Raw genomic sequence first — 21407 nt, forward strand, 5'->3', positions numbered from 1 at the left:
ATCGTTTCCTGTAATATGAAGAAAAAAAAACATAACTCTAAATAATATCTTTCTAGCTCCATTGATTACAAATAATAATAATAATAATAATAATAATAACAACAACAACAACAACAACAACAACAACAATAATAATAGCAATAATAATAAAAATAAAATTAATAACAATTTTTTTTTAAAAAAATTACTCGTCGCACAAAAAGTGCGAATGGTATTTTTTTTAATTTCGAATTATGAAATTTTTTTGTTTAATTAATTTATTTTTTAAGTTATTGTTATTAAAATAAATGTTGTAATAAATTATTTTATTTTAATATAATATTATATTATGATAATGTTATTATAATAATTAGTTTTGAATTTAAATAATTTATTTGAATGTTTAATTATTTTTTAATATAATAATAATATATTACTTAAAATTTAGTTGTTAATTAATTTTTAATTTTTTATTAATAATTTTTTTATTAATTTAGTTGATAATAATGTTATTAAGTCCAATGGCAAATTCGTAATTTTTTAAAGTTCAGGGGCAAATTCGTAATTTTATTTAGGGGGTGGCGATAAAATGAAAAAATTGGCAAATTATAACAATACTCATAAATCAAAGTTCAAATTTGAAGTGATGGGTAATGAAGTGGGGAATGGAATGGGAAAGTGTAGACGGGGGTGGAGAATGAGAGTATAATAGTTTGGGGTAAACCCAAAAGTAAAATGGGGGAAAGGGAATGATAGAAAGTGGCAAACAAACAACAACAAAGAAAATTGGGTATTTCCATTCCTTTTCCCTTTGATTATCACCCCCAACCAAACGGCCCCTAAATATACACGTAAGGTGAAAGTTTTCAATATAAACGTACACGTGGGAGTTTTAGAAAGACCATCTAAAATTGAGATTTTTCTTTCAATTTTTTTAACTTTTAGAATGTAGAGTACTAAATTTAGATCTCTTTTTAGTCGTGTCTAAGTGAACATTTTTAAAAGGATGAGGACGCAATCAATCCTTCAAAAATGACTCTATGATTATGAAGATCTAAACTAATTATTAATAAGTTTTCTTTATATTTTTAAAAATAAAGTAAAAAAACTTTAATTCATAAATTCAGACTTTTAAAATGGATAATAATAATAAGATACTATATATTTTAATATATTTAAGTTTATTTGTAGAATTGTGCGATTCCACAATTCGATTCTACCTCTGTAAACGATTTTAAGTAGAATTTCGATTTTAACAACATTAAGTTGTATGATAAATATAATCTACTTTGTATTAGTCTTTGCTATCTATAATGTTTTTTTCCATTTAAAATATGTATTTTTGTGTTAACTTAAGGATGTTTCAACATAAGATAGCTATGTGAGATAGTTGTTAGCGAGTAAGTTTTATATAAATGCAGTTTATATTAAATATATTGTGCACCTTTGTAATATTCTCTCATTTTCCACTTAAGTAACTTTGCACTACTTTTTAAATTGGAAGGTGCATAATTGTGGATTAAGTTTATAAATTTTTTTTTATTAAATTTCAAATTTTTTATTAGGTTAAAAAATTAGTTAAATGATTAAAATATAAAGTCCTAAGATTATAAACTGAAGTATAACTTTCAGGTATAAAAAAAAGGTTTCCACTTTCTACTAACTAAACTTCAAAATAAGTCATATCTTTACTACGAGGCAATGACTAAATTATCACTTATTGTATGTCACTTGATTTCTTACAATATTATTTACAAATTTGATTTCTTATTGTATTTGTTCTATTGCATAATTTTTTTCGTTTCAGTGTAACAAGCTAAGCGGTCAATAATAATTAAAACTAAATTTTACGTTATATTATTATTACCTCATAATTAAAAATTCTAATAATTAATTTGCACTAAATGCAAATTGTTGGATCTTCACTTTTTTTTGAATTACACAGTACACAAATATCTTTTTAAAATACACTTTTAATTATATGAGAATTAGAATAGAATAGAATAGAATTAGAATTAGAATTAGAATTAGTGTTAGATACAAGTAGATATTAGAATTAGAATATTAGAATACTAAAAAGTAAAAAAACAAAAATTAAAAAAAGTAAAATGGTGTGCCTTGGCGCTGCAGCTCCCATCGACCTCAAATCCCAAATTCTCTATTATTCATACTTTTCTCTTTGAATTCCCCTAAAAATTGTCCGATAAAACTCGTCTGAAACGTTTCAGGTTCGTATTCCTTAATCGATCCAACTTTTACTAAGCACTCTTCTTCCTTCAACTTCTAATTCCTTGCTCTCTTTCTTTTCCTTTCAATCATTTTATCCTCGAGTCTTTAGGGTTTTTAAGCTATTGCAATTATATTAGGATCCATATTCTTTTCTAATCTATTTCCCGACTTTCTTTGTGTTATTGATTCTGATTTTACCCATGTTTTTGGTCAATTTCGGTTTTGCTTCTGTATTTTTTCATACATGCAAATGTTTCTTGTTTTTTTTTATACTAATAATTGTAGCCTTTGAGTTGTTGTTTTGCTATTGTTGTTGCTGTTGCATTATTTTTTTTTAAAATGATTGATTTTTGATTTGTGGTTTATTTCTATCACTTGATGAAATTTGTCATCTATCTTTTGTTGATGTTCTGATTATCTGTATTGTGATTTTGGTGCATAACAGTGTTAATGCTGATATTTTTTACTAGTCTACCGTGCCTGAAGATTTATTTGTTATGTGATGATATTGCCTATGTTATTGTAGTGGAGGAGCTGAAAGTGTATAGACAAAGGGGTTTAAGGTTGAGATATGTCTGCAAGTGTTACCGAGGATTCTGCTGGTGGAAGTTCGTTGGAGGGATTGTCGAGTGCACAACAATGCAAAACAAGTGAAGTTGCGGAGTGGAGGTCTTCCGACCAGGTTGAGAATGGTACCCCTTCAACCTCACCTCTGTATTGGGATACTGATGATAGTGATGATGATGGAGGTAATTTAGAGCTTTTTAGGCTTATTTTGATTCACGACCTTCTTTTTGTGCCCTGTTTTCCTGTTCAATCAACTAATAACAATACCATTTCAAAGGAATGCAAAGTTGTGAATAAAGCTCATATACTTTGCGATGTTAACTTTCGTGGCTTAGGTCTTATGGTGTTGGCTCTATCCCATTGGTGCTTGTTAAAGTGGATAATTTTCCTTGTTACTGATAAGTGATATGCTAGTTGCATATTATTGAGTGGACTAGCCGAGGAAGAAGCTAATTAATCTTGCTGAGATGGGATTGGAATGCTTGTGACTTGGGTCTTACTAACTTACAAGTGTTTACTTAACAACTTAAGCCTAATCTTATTTGACTCCTTTATTTGAAATGCTTCACAGGGCATCCTGCTTTTCCCCGCACATACTGGTGTGCTAGAATGCTTTGAAAGAGTTTAATACTCGTTTGACATGGATGTTTGATTCGATTATTTTATTCCATTTTAGTCATTTGTGTTGTTTTTTATGATGTTAGAAGAAAATTTTCATGTTATGACTAAAATTATTAAGGGAAAAAGGAGAATGTTAACATATTTTTTTTAATGGAGAACATGGGTATCACTTTTCTTAGTTCTTTAAGTTCCATTGGAATCTAGTATTGTGCTTAACACACCTTTGGAAAAGGCTACAAACTTCTTAAATTTTGTACCAAATTGCCGGGGTTCCTTGCCATTGCTTTAGGATGTGTCAATCAATGAGAAGGGATTGATTTGCTTCACTAGATGGCTTTCTGTTTTCTTCTAGAATAGTGTATGGAAGCGACTAATTGACTTGAAAACTTCTTTAGAAGTAATTTTTGTACCTATCACGTGTCGTGTTAAAATAAAAAAATTTAGAATTCTTGCCTGCTAAGTATTTTTTCACATTGTCTAGCTCTCAACATGTAAATTAAAAAATTCCCTCAAGCAAAAGATAGGGTTTGCTTTGTCTTTCGTATCTACTAGGCTTTTTTTTTTAACATGTTCCAGTTTTCTTAACCTGGAATTTCAGGTTACCTTTTTTTTCTCTCTTTGATTTCTTCAACTTCCTCTTTGTGTGAATTTTTTTGTACATTTGTTTGAAGATTGTTATATGGTCAATCTTTAAGAAACTTGGCTGATATAATTCCAGCCTTTGCCAATGTAATTAGTTGTTCTACGCTAGATTGTGTAAAAGTTGTATTTACACATTTAAAGAAAAAAATGGGGAAAAGGGGGTTTTGAGTTTGAAATTAAAGAGGGGGATTAAGGAAAATTTTAGCTGGTATTGTTGTTATCTTGGGTCCCATCTTTGAAGATAAGGGGTTTGTGAAGTGGAAGAGTTTGAAATTGGAATTGATTCTATTTCAGCAGAATTCTAATCCTTATAATATTGGCCTAAATATGAAAAATTGTCAATTGGAATTATTAAACTTCCTTTTTTTCAATTAAACTTAGTTCTTTGAAAATTCTCCTTAAAGCAAGCTAATTGAAGGTAGTAAAAGAATGGCTAATTATTTCATAGTGGAATTAAAAATCCATTATCTGTGATAAAAAAATCCCCTACTATGAAAAAATTGTCATAGGGGTATGAAAAACTTCTGGGCTCAAATCTTCTATTGGAAAATGGTTGTGACTTGAGAGTGTTTGTTGCTCCTTAATTTGGACGGGCTATAAGGGTATTTTGAGGAAAGCTCATGTGGCTTGGGATAAACCATTCTTCCAGTGAACAAAGGGGGCTTAATCTGAGAGACATATACAAGTGGAACAAAACCACTATCTTGAAGCACCTTTGGAATATCAATAGGAAAAAAGACAACCTTTGGGCCAAATAGGTTCATAGGTACTACTTGAATAATATGGATGTTGCTACCCACAATGCTCCAATTCATGCCTCATGGACCTTTAAAAAAATCATTAAGCAGAAGGAGTTATTGAATCAGCTGGGCGGGTGGGATTCGGCTATGGTAAAAAGAAAGTTCTCCATCAAGGCGATTTATCACAAAATGTGTGAGAATATCCCAAATTGAGAGTGGAGATTTATTATGACAAAGAATCTTTTCACCACTTGGCTCGCGATACATGATAGACTCCCAACAAAAACGAGAATTCAGAAATGGATGGAGGAGTGCGACACTGGGTGTGTGGTTTGTTCACTAGAAGAAGAAAATCTTCAACACCTTCTTATTGACTGTGTTTTTGCTAAAGAGGTCAGGGATCATGTTTTTAGCTTTCTTCCTGCTTCCCTGATCGAGTGCACTCTTCAGGAGGAAATTAAGCATATGACTAAGCTTAATAGGAAAACATCAGATACAACCAAGCTTATAGTCACTTGTTGGACAGGGATGATCTATGGGATTTGGTTTCCCAGGAACACAAAAGTTTTTGAGGGTTAGCATAAAGGTCTAGCTAGTTTAGCTTGGCATATTTTGTATAGAGTAGCAGTGAGAGTAAAGGAAAGTATGAGAGTAATGTTGATTAAGTAGTTGGGCGGCTTGTGTTAGGCACAACCATTTTGCGCTAGGTTGGAGATTATAACCAATCTAGTTTTTGTAATATTTTCCCTTTTTGGTCAATTCATCCTTTTTTATGCAAATTCATTTTTTTTGATGGAGTGAGAAAATGTAAAAGAAAAAGAATTGAGTTCACCAACCATCAAGAAGGAAGAAAGTAGAAGGAAAAAAGTGGAAGGAAGCAAATGTTATATTTGGTCAATTTTTTTGATTGTTTAAGATCAGAAAACACTCTAATTGTTTTATAATTGTGTTTTTTTGTAAATAGTGGTTTATAATCAAAAAAGGTTGAAGATGACCCGTTGACCAAGCTATCGGTCAAAAACATCAAAGGAAATTAAGTTAAAAGTTGAAACTTTTGAAAGATAAATCAAATTTGAAACCTTTAAAGCAGAAGAGAGAAATTTCATACCTATAGAATTAAATTTTCTTATTTTATATGGACTACAAATCTTTTCTATATCTTTGAGATGGATGAATTGTGAGTGATTTCAATTTGGTATTGTACTATTTCCTTCTTCGTGACACTGAAATTTGAAGAAAGTTTTGGAAACCCTTTCCTTCTTTAAATAACTAGCAAGAATTGCCTTTGGATCTTCAACTTCTTAAAACGACGTTTTCTTTTAGTAGTATTCTTAATGATTTCATAAAGAAGTATTCTTAAACTACAATGGACAAATAAGTGGATGTGCTCATTAGCCTATTAGATCTTTTAGGTGACAATAAACTTCAAGAGGACTCAAAGTTTTGGCATTCAGTTTTTCCCCTTTTTCTTGTTGGGGGTTCAGCTACTATGTACTATAATGTCATCTAGAATGATTATCTAGAAGGATCAAATAACTTGCTGAAGTCTCAAATCTTGAATACTCCTTTTTTCATGATTTATGCGGGTTTAGGGTGCACACTACTTACATCTAGCATATTCTGTGTATGGATTGATCATTGATAGTTGGTTCTTGTTGCATTCATTCACATGGAATTGGTACTCTTATTTCTTTTATGATATTGATCTCCCTCTATTTTGGTTTAGTTAACTTGTCGATTTCCCATTGGAGCAAAAGAGTGAATTTTACACTGCATTATTCATCAAAAATGCAAATTGTACTTTTTAGATCAAGTTTTTCTCGATTAGCTTACATAAGTTTTCTTATTTTATCTTGTAGAGCCAAAACCAGTGGATCTTTATGGAACGCACACGTGGACGATTGATGACTTTCCAAATATCAACAAGAGAGAGCTTCGAAGTAAAGTATTTGAAGTTGGTGGCTACAAATGGTTAGTTTCCACTTTTTGGCTGTTACCTTGAACTTTATTTTTATTATCTTTATTTCTTTGCGCCCATGTTTTTTGTTGATTTGGAGAAGAATGGCAAAGTACTACAGAAGTACTATGGTGGTGGGTTATGGCTTATGACTTATGACAAAGAAAGGATCTCACAAGTATACCTATGTATTCATTTATGTATGAGGATGTATAAAGCAATGGTAGGACATGTGGAGGAGAAATTGAAGATTTTGATTGTAATTGGTCTATGTCTAAATCATGCTTTGAGCTGTGTTCAATGTTAAGTGAGATAATAAGTCTGTGGCTCTATTCAAGGAGAAGTTCTATAGTGCATGTTGGCTTATACATTATATTAGTAGAGCAACTAGATCTGAGGCTAGTGTTAAGTTGAATATGTAGAGGGAAAATTTAAATCAAAGAGTTCAAAATAATTCAGTATAAGACATAGTATATGAAATGTTTTGGTATAATAGATCATCCAATTATAACATAATTGTTGTAATGTTAGAGACAAATGAATATCCTCCAAGCAAGACTTCCAAAGTACTTTTGATGTATATTTCAAGGATCAAGATGTATAATACGTAAAACATAAGATTGAGTGTGGGTGGCTCAATAGAAATTAGTTACCCTAATAATAATCTATGGAAGTGTGTAACTAGGATTAAAGGGACTTTTTTACCACAATGTCTTTTAATCAACAACGTTATATGATTCTTCTTGAATAAGAAACCATTGTAGGGAAATAGGAGAAGACGAGAAGTTGAGATACATATGTTAAGATGTGTGCGTGGACATATTCTAGGATACAAAATTTGAAATGAAAATAAAAAGTATAGTTGTGGATTTGTAGATATTGGAGACAATAAGAGAGTATATATGTTGATTTCGTCATGTGCAAAGTTGGTCACGAGTGCACTATTTGAATTGATGGTTCACTCTCTGAGGAGTTTAGAAGAAGAGGCATGGTGAAGCATAGTGCAAAAATCGACTAAATTTAGACCATGTTAATTCCAAAATCGTTCTCGGTCACCTCAATGTCATTTTGCAATGATTATCACTGCTGCATTTTGCATTATTGTGTTGATTGGAGTTTTCTATATGACTTCGTGTCTAGAGAGAAGATCTATATCGAATCTACTTCGGGAACTAGTTGTGGGGTAAGTTCGAATGGAACTCTTGGTATGATAACTTTCTTAATTAGATTTGGATGAAAGATATGAGTATAATTATCAGATCTCACAAAAAGGCTTAAGAAAAAGGGTGACAACAAGTGATTTATTATTTTATTAAAGATCAATTTAGTGCTAAAAGATAGGAAACCTAAACCTCTTACCACTACACCCAGTTAGTTGGGTATTAGGCATAGGGTATGTACACAAACACGGAGTTGACTAAGTATGCGCATTTGTAATACTCAACCGGATATTTGAAGCATGACAGGGTCTTAATCAAATATGCACGACCAGGTTTAATGAAATCCAATTGAGTGTTCAGGCAATGAAGCTATTTTCATTTTAATGTGTTGCTAAGAAAATGGTCTCCATGCTATATTGGTATATTCGAAGGGTATGGATGGTAATTGAGTTTGGGCCTTATTTTGCTCCTTTGCTTTCAAAGTTTTCTTCCAATTCTAATTATATGTTTTTAAGCTTTTAGAATTCGTATAATTCCATATAAATCGCTCATTTATCCACAAAACATCTAAAGAACACAAGAACTCCAACTAAACATAAAATAGAACTGGTATGTAGTATCTGGTGTTATCAAGGGTCATAGGCCGAAGATTGTATTGAAGATGACGTAAAAGACATTCTAGAAACAAGAGGTTTAATGACATGAAAGACAGGGATTTAAAGAGCATATCTATAGATAAGAGTGAACGAAGATAAATATATGTGGATGTTTATTAAAGTTGATATTCTTAGTATTATTTTAGTAATGGCCAATGGTATTGTGAAACATAAAATGTTTTTGTGTACTGTGTTTTATTTTGTACCGTTTGTACCAAAACAAACAATATGAAAACACAATTCGAATCGTTGGTGATAGCATTTTGGTCTCGGTCTACAAAACTTCCTGAACTCAAGCATACCACCCACACCACACCATCAATGTATTTGAACAACATTATGGCCCTATATATTGGACAAGATGTTTTAAGTTTTGAAACATTAAAATAATGTTTCTCGTTTCTCGTTTTCATTTCTTGTATCAATCTAATTTCGTTTCTTGTAATACCTATTAGTATTACATTGGGACTTCCCTGGAATAAAGGTTGTTACGAAGCTATTTCTCGTATTGATTTCTTTTTGTTTGTGCAATTGACATTTGACATGTTGTTGGGACTTTACGATAAGACTTTAGTGTTGCATTTATATGTTTCTTATGGAACATTGTGGAAAAATACGACAATGGTTGGAATTTTGGTAACAACACGCTGGGATGCGGTAACAATCGATGATGTGGTAACAAGAGTGATGCGATGATTGTAGCGCCACATATGGATCAAAATCATGAGATATTTCTTAAAACAATCCTTTTTTACACCTTTACACCATGAAAAATATCGTTTTATTTTCTAAAACCTTTGCAACCTGATGCGATCTAGTATTGTTTTTGCATTATGGTTTGAATTTTTAATATCATTTGTGTATGATAGGGACCTTAGGGTTCACCCCTAAATCAATTTCTTTGCTTAAGTGACAATTCTACTCTCTCTCCTAGTGTTCGATTATCTGTATCTTAATTATAAATATCTTATCGATTTTGAGTCATTCCATTTGGATTATGAGAAGCTAATCTTTCAATGTTTTTCAATTTTTCTATGGGTTGCCTTGAAACAATCCATACTTTGCTCTTATGCTTAAATTGTTTTACGTGTGACTTGTGGCGTACAAAGTTGACTTTCATGTAAATGGCATTAAGGTTTGAAAATACCTATGCTTCACATTATGGAAGCCTTTGTGAAGTTGACTGTGTTTGGCTTAGTGAAATTGGATTCCATGTATTTATAACACCTTTTTTTGTGGCAGGTACATCTTAATCTACCCTCAAGGTTGTGATGTGTGCAATCATCTCTCTTTATTTCTTTGTGTTGCTAATCATGATAAGCTTCTTCCAGGTATGCTTCAGTTATCTCGCATTAGTGTTTCATTATTAGTTTAAAAAAGCTCGTCTACATGCGTCTAATGCGAGTGCCTTGGCGGGCAATGGGCTAGGTGCCATGAGGCAAGCATCTCCATGCACTTTTAGAGCCTAATGCAAGCGCCTTAGGACGCATTAGAGCACATGTATATGATGTTTAGAGCCTAGGTTCTAGGGACCTTTGATGCCTTTGGGTGCCTCGCACCTTTTAAAACTAAAGTTTCATTGCCCTGGCTCCCTCATTCCCTTTTTCTGTACAAATATGTCGAGCTTTGCTTGTTTAATTGTTTTATTTTTTTGAGCAGGGTGGGCTCATTATGCTCAATTCACTATTGCTGTGGTGAATAAAGATCCCAAAAAATCTAAATTTTCTGGTCAGTCGTTTTACAAAATGTGTTTATTTTTTGTTGTGTTCTTGGAACGAATTATCTTATTTTAGTATGTGATGCACAACTTATCAGACACATTGCATCGTTTTTGGAAAAAGGAGCATGATTGGGGGTGGAAAAAATTTATGGAGTTATCTAAAGTGTCCGAAGGTTTTGTGGATAAGAACACACTGATCATTAAAGCCCAAGTTCAAGTACTCAGGTAGAATTTTCATGTTCACTCTGTTTGTGTGCCATCGGAAGTCAAATTAAATATGCTATTGGCTTCATAAATGGAAGTTGTTGGTTAAATTATGATATGCTCATCATTGTAAGTGTGAATTTGCTAGCGTAGTCATTTTGGCTGGCAACTACCAATTAGTACTTTTTTAATTCTATAGAGGAGCTGGGAATTAGGATGGTAATTGTGGACGATATAGCACCATTGATAATTACATGTGGTGAATTGTGGGAATCAGAAACTATATGCTTAAGATATTTGAAATAATGAGTTTTCCTTTAATCAAAAAAGAATAAGTATACACTTGGTTTTTATGGACGCGTCTCTGCAAGTTGTCATGGGCGCTAGGCGCATGCTGTAGCCTGTAAGCGTGATATTTTCGAAGGTGAGACACACGTTGATTGCTCAAAAGCTTATAAAAACAATTTCAAAGCATATTTGATGTCTAAATTAATATTGTATTTATGTATAATTGTATAAACGATCTAAAACATTTGTTATTGCACTAAGCTATTAATATAGTGCAAAATGGTACAAGAAGACACTAAAACGACATTCTGAAGCATTGTTCTCTTTAACTGTTATAACATTGTTATCAAAGAAGATAAGAAAATTTATGAAAAGTCCAAACAAAGACAAAAAAATGAAGAATTCTTTATAAGAAAACATAATAAATAAAAAATAAAATGAGGGTTTATTTATGGAAAACAGAGGAAAATTAAAATAAGAAATGAGAGAAAAAAAAGCAACAAAAAATCAAAGAAAAGGATTATCGAAAGAAAGAAAAATATAAAAGTAAGAAGACAATTAATCAAGAAGCCATAGGAAGAGAAGAAAAAAGATGAAAAATTTAGAGTATAAATAGAAAAGTAATGACCTAGTGGTTGTGGTGGAGGCACTGCTCTAAGTTTAATCCTTATTTTTCTATTATTCTCTTTTTCTGTCTATGAAAACAAGAGCGAATCCCTTTTCCATTTTTTCCCTTTCTTTTCAAAGAAGACAATTCTTTATTAAAACATGTTTTCTCCCCCAAAAAACCAAATAAGCATGGTGCGAAAAAGCATAAAGCGCCTACAAGTGCACGTCTTTTGTATCTCGTGGAGTCAAGACTTAGAAAAGCCATTTTCTAAATGTACCTTGGAAGCACACTTTATTAAACCAAGGGTTTCCCTTTCCAACTTCCAGGCATAAATATTATAATAAGTTTTTTTTGTCTTTTTTACGCTTACTATGTACATCAAAGCTTTGATCATCCTTGAAAAATTATTTTTAGCCGACATTTTTATTGATTAAACTTTATAACTCGGTAAATGTTAACACAATTTGACCTTCAGCTTTCTCTTGTATATTGAATTGCATCTGACATCCTTGTTAATCTTGCTATCAACTGGACGTCCACTTTTAGTTGTATACATTAATGAGCTGGGGCTGTCAAAACACATCTCCAGATTTCAAATCTTGGATGGACTATTGAAAAATTTTTGCTTGCTAATGTAATTAATATTCAAAAGCTTCTAAAGAGGATTCTTTATTCTTAAAACCTGTGCATGAAATTGTATTTGGCCGTAGCTGATTCGTTTTAGTTTCCAATTGAGCATTTATCTCGTAAGTTACAACTAATGGGATGAGTCTTTCCTTTTTGATGTGAAAATAATGTTTCGCTTCTTTAGGGTAAGAACAGATCGTCCATTTCGTTGCCTTGATTGCCAATATAGGAGAGAACTCGTCCGGGTTTATTTAACTAATGTAGAGCAAATCTGCCGGCGTTTTGTTGAAGAGAAAAGAGGGAATCTTGGAAAGCTGATAGAGGACAAAGCTAGGTGGTCAAGGTATGAGTATATATATTGATGGACTTATGCTTCAATCATTGCTGGCTACTTAGGGAAGTCAAACATGACTGGTACAATTAAGTTGGTTACATGGTTTTATATCATTTCTCTTGCTTATTATGATTAGTGTTTCCCCAACCATTGGATTTCTCCCCCCCTACATGCTTAATTCATTCATAGTGAAATTTGCTAATAAAATGCTTATATGTATTGTCTCTTTTGTTCACTTTTGAATAGTGTTTATATAAAGCTCCGATGGCTGGACCAAAAACATTTATCACTGGTTACATCAGTAAAGATTGTATTTCACACGTTTTACTTTGTTATTTGTGTCTTTGTATATATATATGTGTAAAGGAATTGAATGTTTATCAATATCTTCTGTCGTGTTTGTTATTTATATGTATTTATCTGTTCTTGCAGCTTTTGTTCGTTTTGGTTAGGAATGGATCAAAATACTCGACACCACATGTCGAGAGAGAAGAAAGAGATGATATTAAAAGTAGTAGTTAAGCATTTTTTCATAGATAAGGAAGTCACATCTACTTTAGTTATGGATTCGTTGTACAGTGGCTTGAAAGCGCTTGAAGGTCAAAGTAAAGTTAATAAAGGAAAAGGTAAATTGCCAGAGGGTGAACATACACCTTCCCCAGTTGTTCGAGTAGAGAAGGATGTATTTGTTTTGGTAGATGATATTTTATTGCTACTTGAGAGAGCTGCTGTGGAACCATTGCCACCTAAGGATGACAAGGGTCCTCAGAATCGCACAAAAGTGAGTTCTCTTTGATTGAGTTTTTTATATTTTGTCTCTGTTTTACTTGTTAATCTGAAAGTTTGCGTGACTTTTCTTTGTTATGTGTTTTTAATAAGCCCAGCAGTATTTTTTCTTGATGTTTATATTTTTCCCATTTGAAATTTTGGTCCTGCACCACTTGTTAATCTGAATGTCTGTGTGATTTCCTAAAATTTTGTTATTTTTATAAGCCCAACCATATTTCTTTTGATGCTTCTTTCTATTTTCTCTATTTGAAAATTTTTGAATGATTTTTGCAATCTTTTGCAACAAATGATGTTGGCTAAAGATAGGGCTGAATAAAGCATATGTGGATGATAATTGGAATGGATATTCTTAGTTGCTGTCTTGTAAATTAGTATTAAAGTTAGGGTCTTCCATGATTTGTTTTGGTTTGTGTAGCGTTTAAGACTTTGACATCATTGTTGTGTAAATTAGTATTTAAGTGTTTTTTAAACATATGAAGTTTTTCTATTTTGTTTTATTGTGGACAGTGTATATTCTATTTGGGGGTGATAGATCATCCATGACGTGAATTTTTATTTCTTGGCCTCTCAATATTGAGTTATGGTTTTCTTTTATTCACTATATTCGCTAGTAGAAGTAGGTCGTTTTCGATGGTCACATTTTTAATGTATTATGTGTTTGGCTGAAAGTGTATACGGGCTTTGGCTGTTTCTCAATTCTGAAAGTACTTGTGTGTATTTGATATCCTAAGTTTAAAATGCTTTATACTGTTATTTATTAGACATTGTTTTGAAATGAACTGTTGATTCTCTTTGCCCTCTTGATTTTTTGCTTCTTTTTTATCCTTCTATGTTACCAAACTCTCATCCCAGTTGTCTGTGAAAATATGACAAATCTGTTAATTTTACTTAGGATGGAGGTGGCGGGGAGGAGTTCCACAAGGACTCAATTGAACGTGATGAAAGGCGTCTGACAGAATTAGGGCGAAGGACAGTGGAGATTTTCGTTCTTGGTCACATATTCAGGTTTTAGATTTTTTAAGTTACTTTTGTTTCAGATATGCCTTTTCTCTAGTTGGTCCTTACAATTTTTTACACATTACAGCAACAAAATTGAAGTAGCCTACCAGGAAGCTGTTGCATTAAAGAGACAAGAGGAGCTCATTCGTGAAGAGGAAGCTGAGTGTCTGGCTGAAAGTGAGAAAGCAAAGCGCAATGCTGGCGAGAAGGATAAGAAATCAAAGAAAAAACAGGTTGCTTATGGCTATGGAAATTCTTATTTTGTAGACTACCGTTTTTCTGTTGCTCAATCATTTTAGTAACCGGGAAATTTGGTGACATTAACATCTATATACAGTGTTTGTTATATATGATGATGATGATAAAGAAACTGTCCTTGTTCTATTTTTATTTGCATTATCTACGGCATTGTGATGGAATGGATAAATGTGGTTTTTTCTTTTCGTTTGCATCAATGAGAAGAAAGTCGGAGACCCTGGAAGGCTGAAAATATACTACAGAGAACTTGAGGCAGTCTTCTTTTTTCTTTGTACTACCGTTTACGATGGTTACTGTGGTTATTGGAAAACATTAATTAGTTATTAGATTTCGTCTGATTGAACTCTGTATTGTCCGTTCATCCTTTATATTTGGATGTATGAGATGCAGTTTCTGTTTTTTTTCTTTTGTAACAGTATCCTTATTGTTTTCTATTTTTGGAAAAGGGAAAGCAGAAGAGAAATAGTCGCAAGGGAAAGGACAAGTTGAAGGATGAAAACTCTGCTCTCATAGCACAAGATAGACAGTTGCATGAAGAGCTGAGTGCTGAAATGAAAGGCCTGGTGGAGTCTGAAACTGTGGCTGATAAGGATGATATCATGGATTATGTGTCTGATGTCTCTGAATCTGCAGAATGTGCTGTAGATATGCTACAACCTGATTCAGAAGATAGAGAGGCGAGTCCTGCTAATTGGGACACAGACACATCAGAGATTCATCCCACTGCAGAAGCTAGTGGCAGTGAAATTAGCAGCATTTCTACTGTGCAGAATGGAGTCACAGATAGGAGGAATTCATCAATAATGGATGATAGCTCCTCTACTTGCTCTACAGATTCTGCTCCTTCCACTGTAGTAAATGGAGCTTACAGATCAAAATCCTTTACAAACTATAAAAACCAGAAATCACCATCAAGGTTGCTGTCTGGCCTATATTTTTTTAGAGCAAATAACATTCAGGTTTTGACTGTGGTATATGATTTTGTAGAGGGAAACACCAGCAAGTTAGGGGGACGTGGACATCTGAGGATCATAGTGTTGCACATGAGGCAGATACTCGGCCATCTGAACCTGCCGATACTTCTAGTTGCATTGCTGTTGAATCTAATGAGTCTGTGGATGCTGTCACTTTGTTGCAGGACATGACAAAGTGGCCAGAGCTGAATGCAGTTAAAAAAGTGAGTGCACTGCAATTGCAATGTGTATTTGTTCTTGTTTGATCTGTATTACAGCTTTTTTTTCTCTTCATCACTTTCATTTGTGATGCTTCTGGTTGCCGCTCTAAATGATTAGTTTTTACTTTTGAAATTATATTTTAATTAAGGTTTTTTTTTCTTGGCTCAGATTATTTTCTGATGTGATAATTGTTCTTATATGTTTTACATTTTAAGCTAGAAGATCTGATTTTTACATATTTTTACATGTCTGTCTATGACTTCCTAATTTTGTGGGATTCCTTGTTTTTGTATTACGTGTTGGATTAGCAGGAAGAAGATGTTGTGTTGTTCCATAAGAAGCCGATCAAGAAGAGTGGTAAGGACCATTATGATGTAGTATCAACTCGGAAAAAAGTAGTGGCATCATCGTACTCATCTAAGAGCCCTCTGAAAAATACCACCTCATTTCCATCAGTTCAGCCAAATTCTAATTTGAAGCCTAGCTCTCACAATGATCTGGTTCCAAAAACATCCTCAAATGGGCAACAACAAACTGATAAGGCAACATTGCATGCATCATCCTATACAGCAACCGTGTCAAAACCGGACTCCACAAAGTTTACAGTTTTGAATCCTACGGATAAACTTGTTGGACAGCAGGCTGGAGGATTGTCTAGGCCATCAAGTGCTCCTCTAGTTCCTGGAGCTTTGCCTGCTGCCTCAGTTGTTTCCATGGTGCAAGCCGCATGTTCGAGTGCTCCTACGTTGTCCCGTTGTGTTAGTGCTGCTGGTCGCTTGGGTCCTGACCCCTCCTCAGCAGCAGCCCATCCATATGTGCCGCGGTCTTATAGGAACGTCATGTTGGGTAATTCTTTCAGTACAAGCTATTCGGGTTTCTCACTTTCCTCTCCCCCAGCTAATGCAATGGTGAATATATCAACATCGTTCTCTCAGCAGTCTACTTTGTTGCAAAATTCTGTGATGAAACCCAGCATAGTCAGTTCATGCATGTCTTTTACTGCAACTCAGGATGAGGCTCTTGGCCAACCATGGATGGAGAGCCCCCAGAGAGATGTTGACAGAAGACTGATGTATGATTCTCAGTCAATGCGTAATGATATTCCAAACTTCGATTTGTATCAAAACATGAAGAGTATGCCTCATGAACTCTTCCCGTCAGAATCATCAGCTGGTACTTCTGGGCGTCAAGTTCAGAATACAATGGATGATGGGTTTCCCCACCTTGACATCATCAATTATCTTTTTGATGATGAACAGGTTACTGAGAGGACTCCTCATGGGAACCAGGTTTTCCAGAGTCTTTGCAATGGTTCCACCCTTTTTAATCGGAACTCGAGTCACCCCATCAATACGAGCTTATTGAGTGAAGCAAGCTCTCTGGGAAGGTTTGATAGGTCAAAGACTTACCCTGATGATGGCCTACAACAGGATTATGGTGCTGGCAGTCCTTTTGATTCAGTAAGAGAGTTCATCTCTGAAGGTAATCCTGCTACGCCTTGCATGAATGGTCTGATTGATAGTGTAGGGTCAAACCAGTGGCAGTTGGGTGCTGATCTGTCCTTACTGAGCACGAGGAGTTCAGGGATGGATGGTTATTCGTATAGTATTCTTGATCCCTCTAGTATGGCATGTGGTGTGAATCGTTACAATAATTTCCGGTCATCAAATGGACACTGAGAGGCCCTATTAAGCCAAAATAGGTAACAAGTATTGAAGGGAATTTGGTGGGTTATAAATCTATCTATATGAGAAACAACAATCTGTAAAGAGTGACGCTGGATTATTGGCTTTTAATTTTATAGTTGATCCACCTGAGCCTGTAGTATCCATAAATTTTATCCAAAAAAATATTTAGGTTATATTTTCAATTATTAAATTTGAAATTCCAAGTTTAAATTTAATTTTCAAAACTAAATTTCAAATTGGCTAAAGTTGGTTACATTTAAATTATATCTTTTTAAATACAAATTTTGTTTTTTTACTGTTTTTTAAATTAAAAATCAACTCAAACCTTAACTGTAGATATCACACTAAATGTCTATCAGCAATCATAATCATAATATTCTGTCAAAATTACGTATTTATAATTTTTGTTTCCGTCTCCATTTACATTAAAAGTGTGTATTTGTTGCATCTGTTCCTGATAAATAGAAACCTGCAGCTATTGATGAAATATTGTAGAGGCATTGATTTTTCTCTATAATCAACAATTTAGAATGTAAAGTAAAATAAATTTAGAATGTCGTAGGAATACATCTTCAACATAAAATAAATTTACTTTTGAAAATGAAAAGGGTTGGAAGAAATTGAAAGAAGTAAACAAAGAAAGAGAATGTAACTAGAAAAAAAATGAAAAAGATGGCTAGAAAAAAAAAGAAAAAGATGGCTGCATAAAGTGAATAATGTAAAGTTAGGGGATAAAAGTATTATAGTGCAACAATCATATTTGAACTCTTCTACCGGTTACAAACGAATAAGGTATGCCAGTGGCAGTGGAAAAATAAGGTCAAATTTCAGGCTTAATTGAAATTTTAAATTATTGTAGGAAAATTAGTGAAAGCTCATATTATTTGCGAAAATTTTTCCTTAAAAAAAAAAGGTGGATTATTATCAAAAAATGATGCAAAATAAATTGGACAAACCAACATGGCAAATTGTGCAATTTGCAATCCTTGTTAGTTATATATTAAAATAATTTGCGAATTACAACCTTAAAGTTAGACACTTTTAGAAATTACAACCTTAATTTTTACTTTTTGTGAATTACAATCATTATAATTTAAGTTTAAATGGTCGAAACCTGTAAATTTTAATACTTTGATGACTCTAATTTGCAAATACATATATATATATATATATGAAAAAATTATAAGAAACTACCTAATCTATATCCCATTTTGTAAAAAACTACCTTAATGTAAAATTTTTTGCAAAAAACTATCTTATATAATACATTTCTTTACAAAACTTTTTACCGCTTGACCGTTTAAGTTAACGTTGACTGTCACGTGACCCTTATAAGGAGACCTTCTTCTTCATTTGATGAAGCTTCCATGGCTGCAAGTAATTTAAAGTAATTGGGATAATTTACAATATCCTAATCTGTTCATCATCATTATTTTCCCTCACGGACTCAAACGCAATGCTTCACTCCAATATTGAAGCTGCTGCAACTGTTGGCTTGAACCCATCGGAAAATATGGATTCTGATACGGGTACCCATCCCATGCCCGTAACAGGCCCGCTGTAGCCTTGATCGAATGCAATCATTGTTTGTTGGTGTTGATTTTGAGGTATTAATTGAGGATTTGGAAGGGATGAAATAAGATGAAATAAGAGATGAGAATTCGATTAAGATGAGCAAATTCCAAGTTGAAATTCAATAGGAATATATCATGAAAACAAAAAAAAAAGAGAATAGTTATAAAAATCAAAATCTACTAAGGTTGAGATAAAGGGAAAGAATTGTGGAGAATATGCAAAATGCAAGTTGGTGGTTCTAGAATGTGCGGAGGAAATTCGAAAGAGGGAGAAGAGCAGAGGAGAAGCAAGGTTAGGTGCACAGCAGGAATGTCAATAAAAATCTAAGTTTGGAGAAGAAGGTTCCTCAAATGAAGAAGGTCTCCTTTTAAGGGTTACGTCACGAGTCACGTGACAGTCAACGGTTAACTTAAACGGTCAAACGGTAAAAACCGTTATAAGACAGGGTTTTACAAAGAAATGTATTATATAAAGTAGTTTTTTGCAAAAAAATTTTACATAAGTGATTTTTTTACAAAAAAAAGGTATAGATTAGATAGTTTCTTATAATTTTATATATATATATATATATATATATATATATATATATATATATATAGATTTAAGATCAAATGAGAAAGGGTCTCAGAATAAGAAGGATAAGAAGGAATTTCAGCCGTTCAGATGAAAGATCAATGGTCAGAATGATTTTAATTTGTGCACGCGGTTCAGCCGTCCAGATGAAGGAAGTTTAACCAATTCAAGTCTAATAATAACTTTTGTAATCTTATTTTTTATTTTTTCATCTTCCACGCTTTCTCTCTCTAGGTTTTGTTCATTGACATTTTTGTGCATTCTCATCTTCAATTATTCCTCCTATCTTCCTCCTTTCTTCATCCAAAAATAATCCTCCACTTTCTCTCATCCTTTCTCATTCTCTCATGAAAGGTTTTTTTGTCATTTTCAAGTAGAATTTTATTCGCTCTGCCGCATTTTCGATCTTGTTTGTTTTTGAATCTGGTTTGTTCTTGAATCTGTTCTTATTTCGATCTTGTTTTTGATCTTTTGTTCTTCCTCCTATCTTGAATCTGGTTTGTTCTTGGACTTATTCTTATTTCGATCTTGTTTTTGATTTTTTCTTGTTTTTGATTTTTTTTCTTGCTTTCGATCTTGTTTTTTATTTTTTTTCTTCTGCGTTATGATTTTGAATGTGATTTGTTTCTTGAATATTATTTTAGTTTTGATCTTGTTGATTTTCTTCCAATCATTTTTTTAATTTTCTTAATTTAGGGAATTTTAGTTAGATTTTGATTGGTTTTATATTTCTAAGGGTCCATTGGTTAAATTTTGATTGATATTTTGTTTCTTGGTTTTTAATGTTTGGTGCTTGATTTTGCTATTGGGTTTATTTTGCGGAGGAAAGATATATAAATTTCACCATTTTCTCATTATTAAAGAAGGTAATGAAGGTAAGTGCACATATCTTTCATGGGGTTGTGATTATTCTTCTCCCTGTTTTGAAGCATCTTTTGATGTTGTCCCATTGTTTCTTATTGTTATGAAGTTATTTTTTGACATTGTCATAAATTGACGATGTTTCCCGAAGTGTCATTATCTTAAACAAATTTACAAGGACGGAGAGAGAGATTTAGTGATTTGGTGGTCGATTTAGAATAGTAGAGATTGAGATTTGTAGTGTGGTGTACTAATTTATCCTTTGTGATAGTGAAAATTTTTGCAAGACAATCAATTTCTCTGATTATTTTGGGGTGTTTTGGGTAGTGGAGGGTAAGACAATCATCCATATGGTGGGGCCTCCAGAGAGTTTGAACCTTGGATTCGCCACTAAATAAGCATGCTTCTTTTTGAAGGAACAAATGATTTTCAATGTCCAATGTTGAATGCAGTTACGATTTTCTTCTTTTTATTATTTTTAAATGTACATTAAAGGACACTCTAATTAAATGAATTGGATAATTTCTTATGCAGGCTCTATTGAGGCATGTTGCGAGAACTAAGATTGCAAGTTCTTTGTTGTTATCTGATTTCAACTAGAAAAGATCTCAAGTTTTAGATGATATGTCCAATTTCAAGGAGAAAAGACGCTCCATTGCCAAACAAGTTTCAATTAGAAGGAAAAAGATTCGACAATGGGAAAAGTTTTTAGTTGTAGAAAGCTGAACTTGTTTTGTTTTTGTCTACTAGTTTCAATTAGAAGGAAAAATATTACTAGCTAATGTGATTAGAATAATTACTTTAGTATTGTAAATGGTATCTTTATCAAAAATATATTGAATAAAGAACGAAGTGATCGAAAGGTGTCTTCAGGCGACTTTTTGCTCGACTTAGTTTAGTACATAGTAATTTTAGTTACTAACATTGTCATCTTTATCCTGAGCATAGTGATCTTTTCACTGTATTTTTCTTAAATTATTTAAAAAAAATTACAATATTAACGTAATAAATTACGGGGTGTTACAACCATGTTCAAGTACATAGTAATTAGGAGGCAGTATGTATACATATTTATAGTAACCTTTAATCATAACATAGTATCATGTTACAAGAGTATGGTATGTGCAATAATTTATAATCTTATACAGTACATAG

At 32.9% G+C, this 21407-nt stretch overlaps 2 protein-coding genes across 6 annotated transcripts in view; both read left to right on the plus strand.

Annotated features, from left to right (window-relative positions):
* Positions 1-2059: 2059 nt before the first annotated feature.
* LOC130801931 (TNF receptor-associated factor homolog 1b-like) lies at positions 2060-17433 on the plus strand. 5 transcript variants are annotated; one of them, XM_057665889.1, is made up of 13 exons: positions 2060-2207; positions 2735-2957; positions 6638-6749; positions 9794-9882; positions 10211-10279; positions 10367-10496; positions 12185-12343; positions 12767-13115; positions 14016-14128; positions 14208-14355; positions 14827-15296; positions 15368-15557; positions 15864-17433. In XM_057665889.1, the coding sequence occupies exons 2-13, from the start codon at positions 2780-2782 to the stop codon at positions 17232-17234; spliced, it is 3378 nt and encodes a 1125-aa protein (XP_057521872.1). In that variant the 5' UTR covers positions 2060-2207; positions 2735-2779; the 3' UTR covers positions 17235-17433. The 5 variants fall into 5 exon arrangements, with proteins under 5 accessions (XP_057521872.1, XP_057521879.1, XP_057521888.1 ...); XM_057665896.1 differs by having other exon boundaries at positions 15867-17433; XM_057665905.1 differs by having other exon boundaries at positions 14836-15296.
* A 3847-nt stretch (positions 17434-21280) lies between these two features.
* LOC130807036 (protein MAINTENANCE OF MERISTEMS-like) overlaps positions 21281-21407 on the plus strand; it is a 35657-nt gene continuing 35530 nt past the window's right edge. The window contains exon 1 of the mRNA XM_057672317.1: positions 21281-21370. Coding sequence (XP_057528300.1) covers positions 21281-21370 — 90 coding nt within the window. The remainder of the gene's footprint in view (positions 21371-21407) is intronic.

The sequence above is a fragment of the Amaranthus tricolor genome, chromosome 2 (genome assembly GCF_026212465.1).
Source record: "Amaranthus tricolor cultivar Red isolate AtriRed21 chromosome 2, ASM2621246v1, whole genome shotgun sequence".
NCBI classification, from domain to species: domain Eukaryota; kingdom Viridiplantae; phylum Streptophyta; class Magnoliopsida; order Caryophyllales; family Amaranthaceae; genus Amaranthus; species Amaranthus tricolor.

Excerpts from the sequence above, each read along its gene's own strand:
- LOC130801931 (XM_057665889.1), top strand. The coding sequence starts at position 2,780 with ATGTCTGCAAGTGTTACCGAGGATTCTGCTGGTGGAAGTTCGTTGGAG. Across the intron at positions 9,883-10,210 it reads TCATGATAAGCTTCTTCCAG|GGTGGGCTCATTATGCTCAA; the intron begins GTATGCTTCAGT and ends TTTTTTGAGCAG. Across the intron at positions 13,116-14,015 it reads GTCCTCAGAATCGCACAAAA|GATGGAGGTGGCGGGGAGGA; the intron begins GTGAGTTCTCTT and ends AATTTTACTTAG.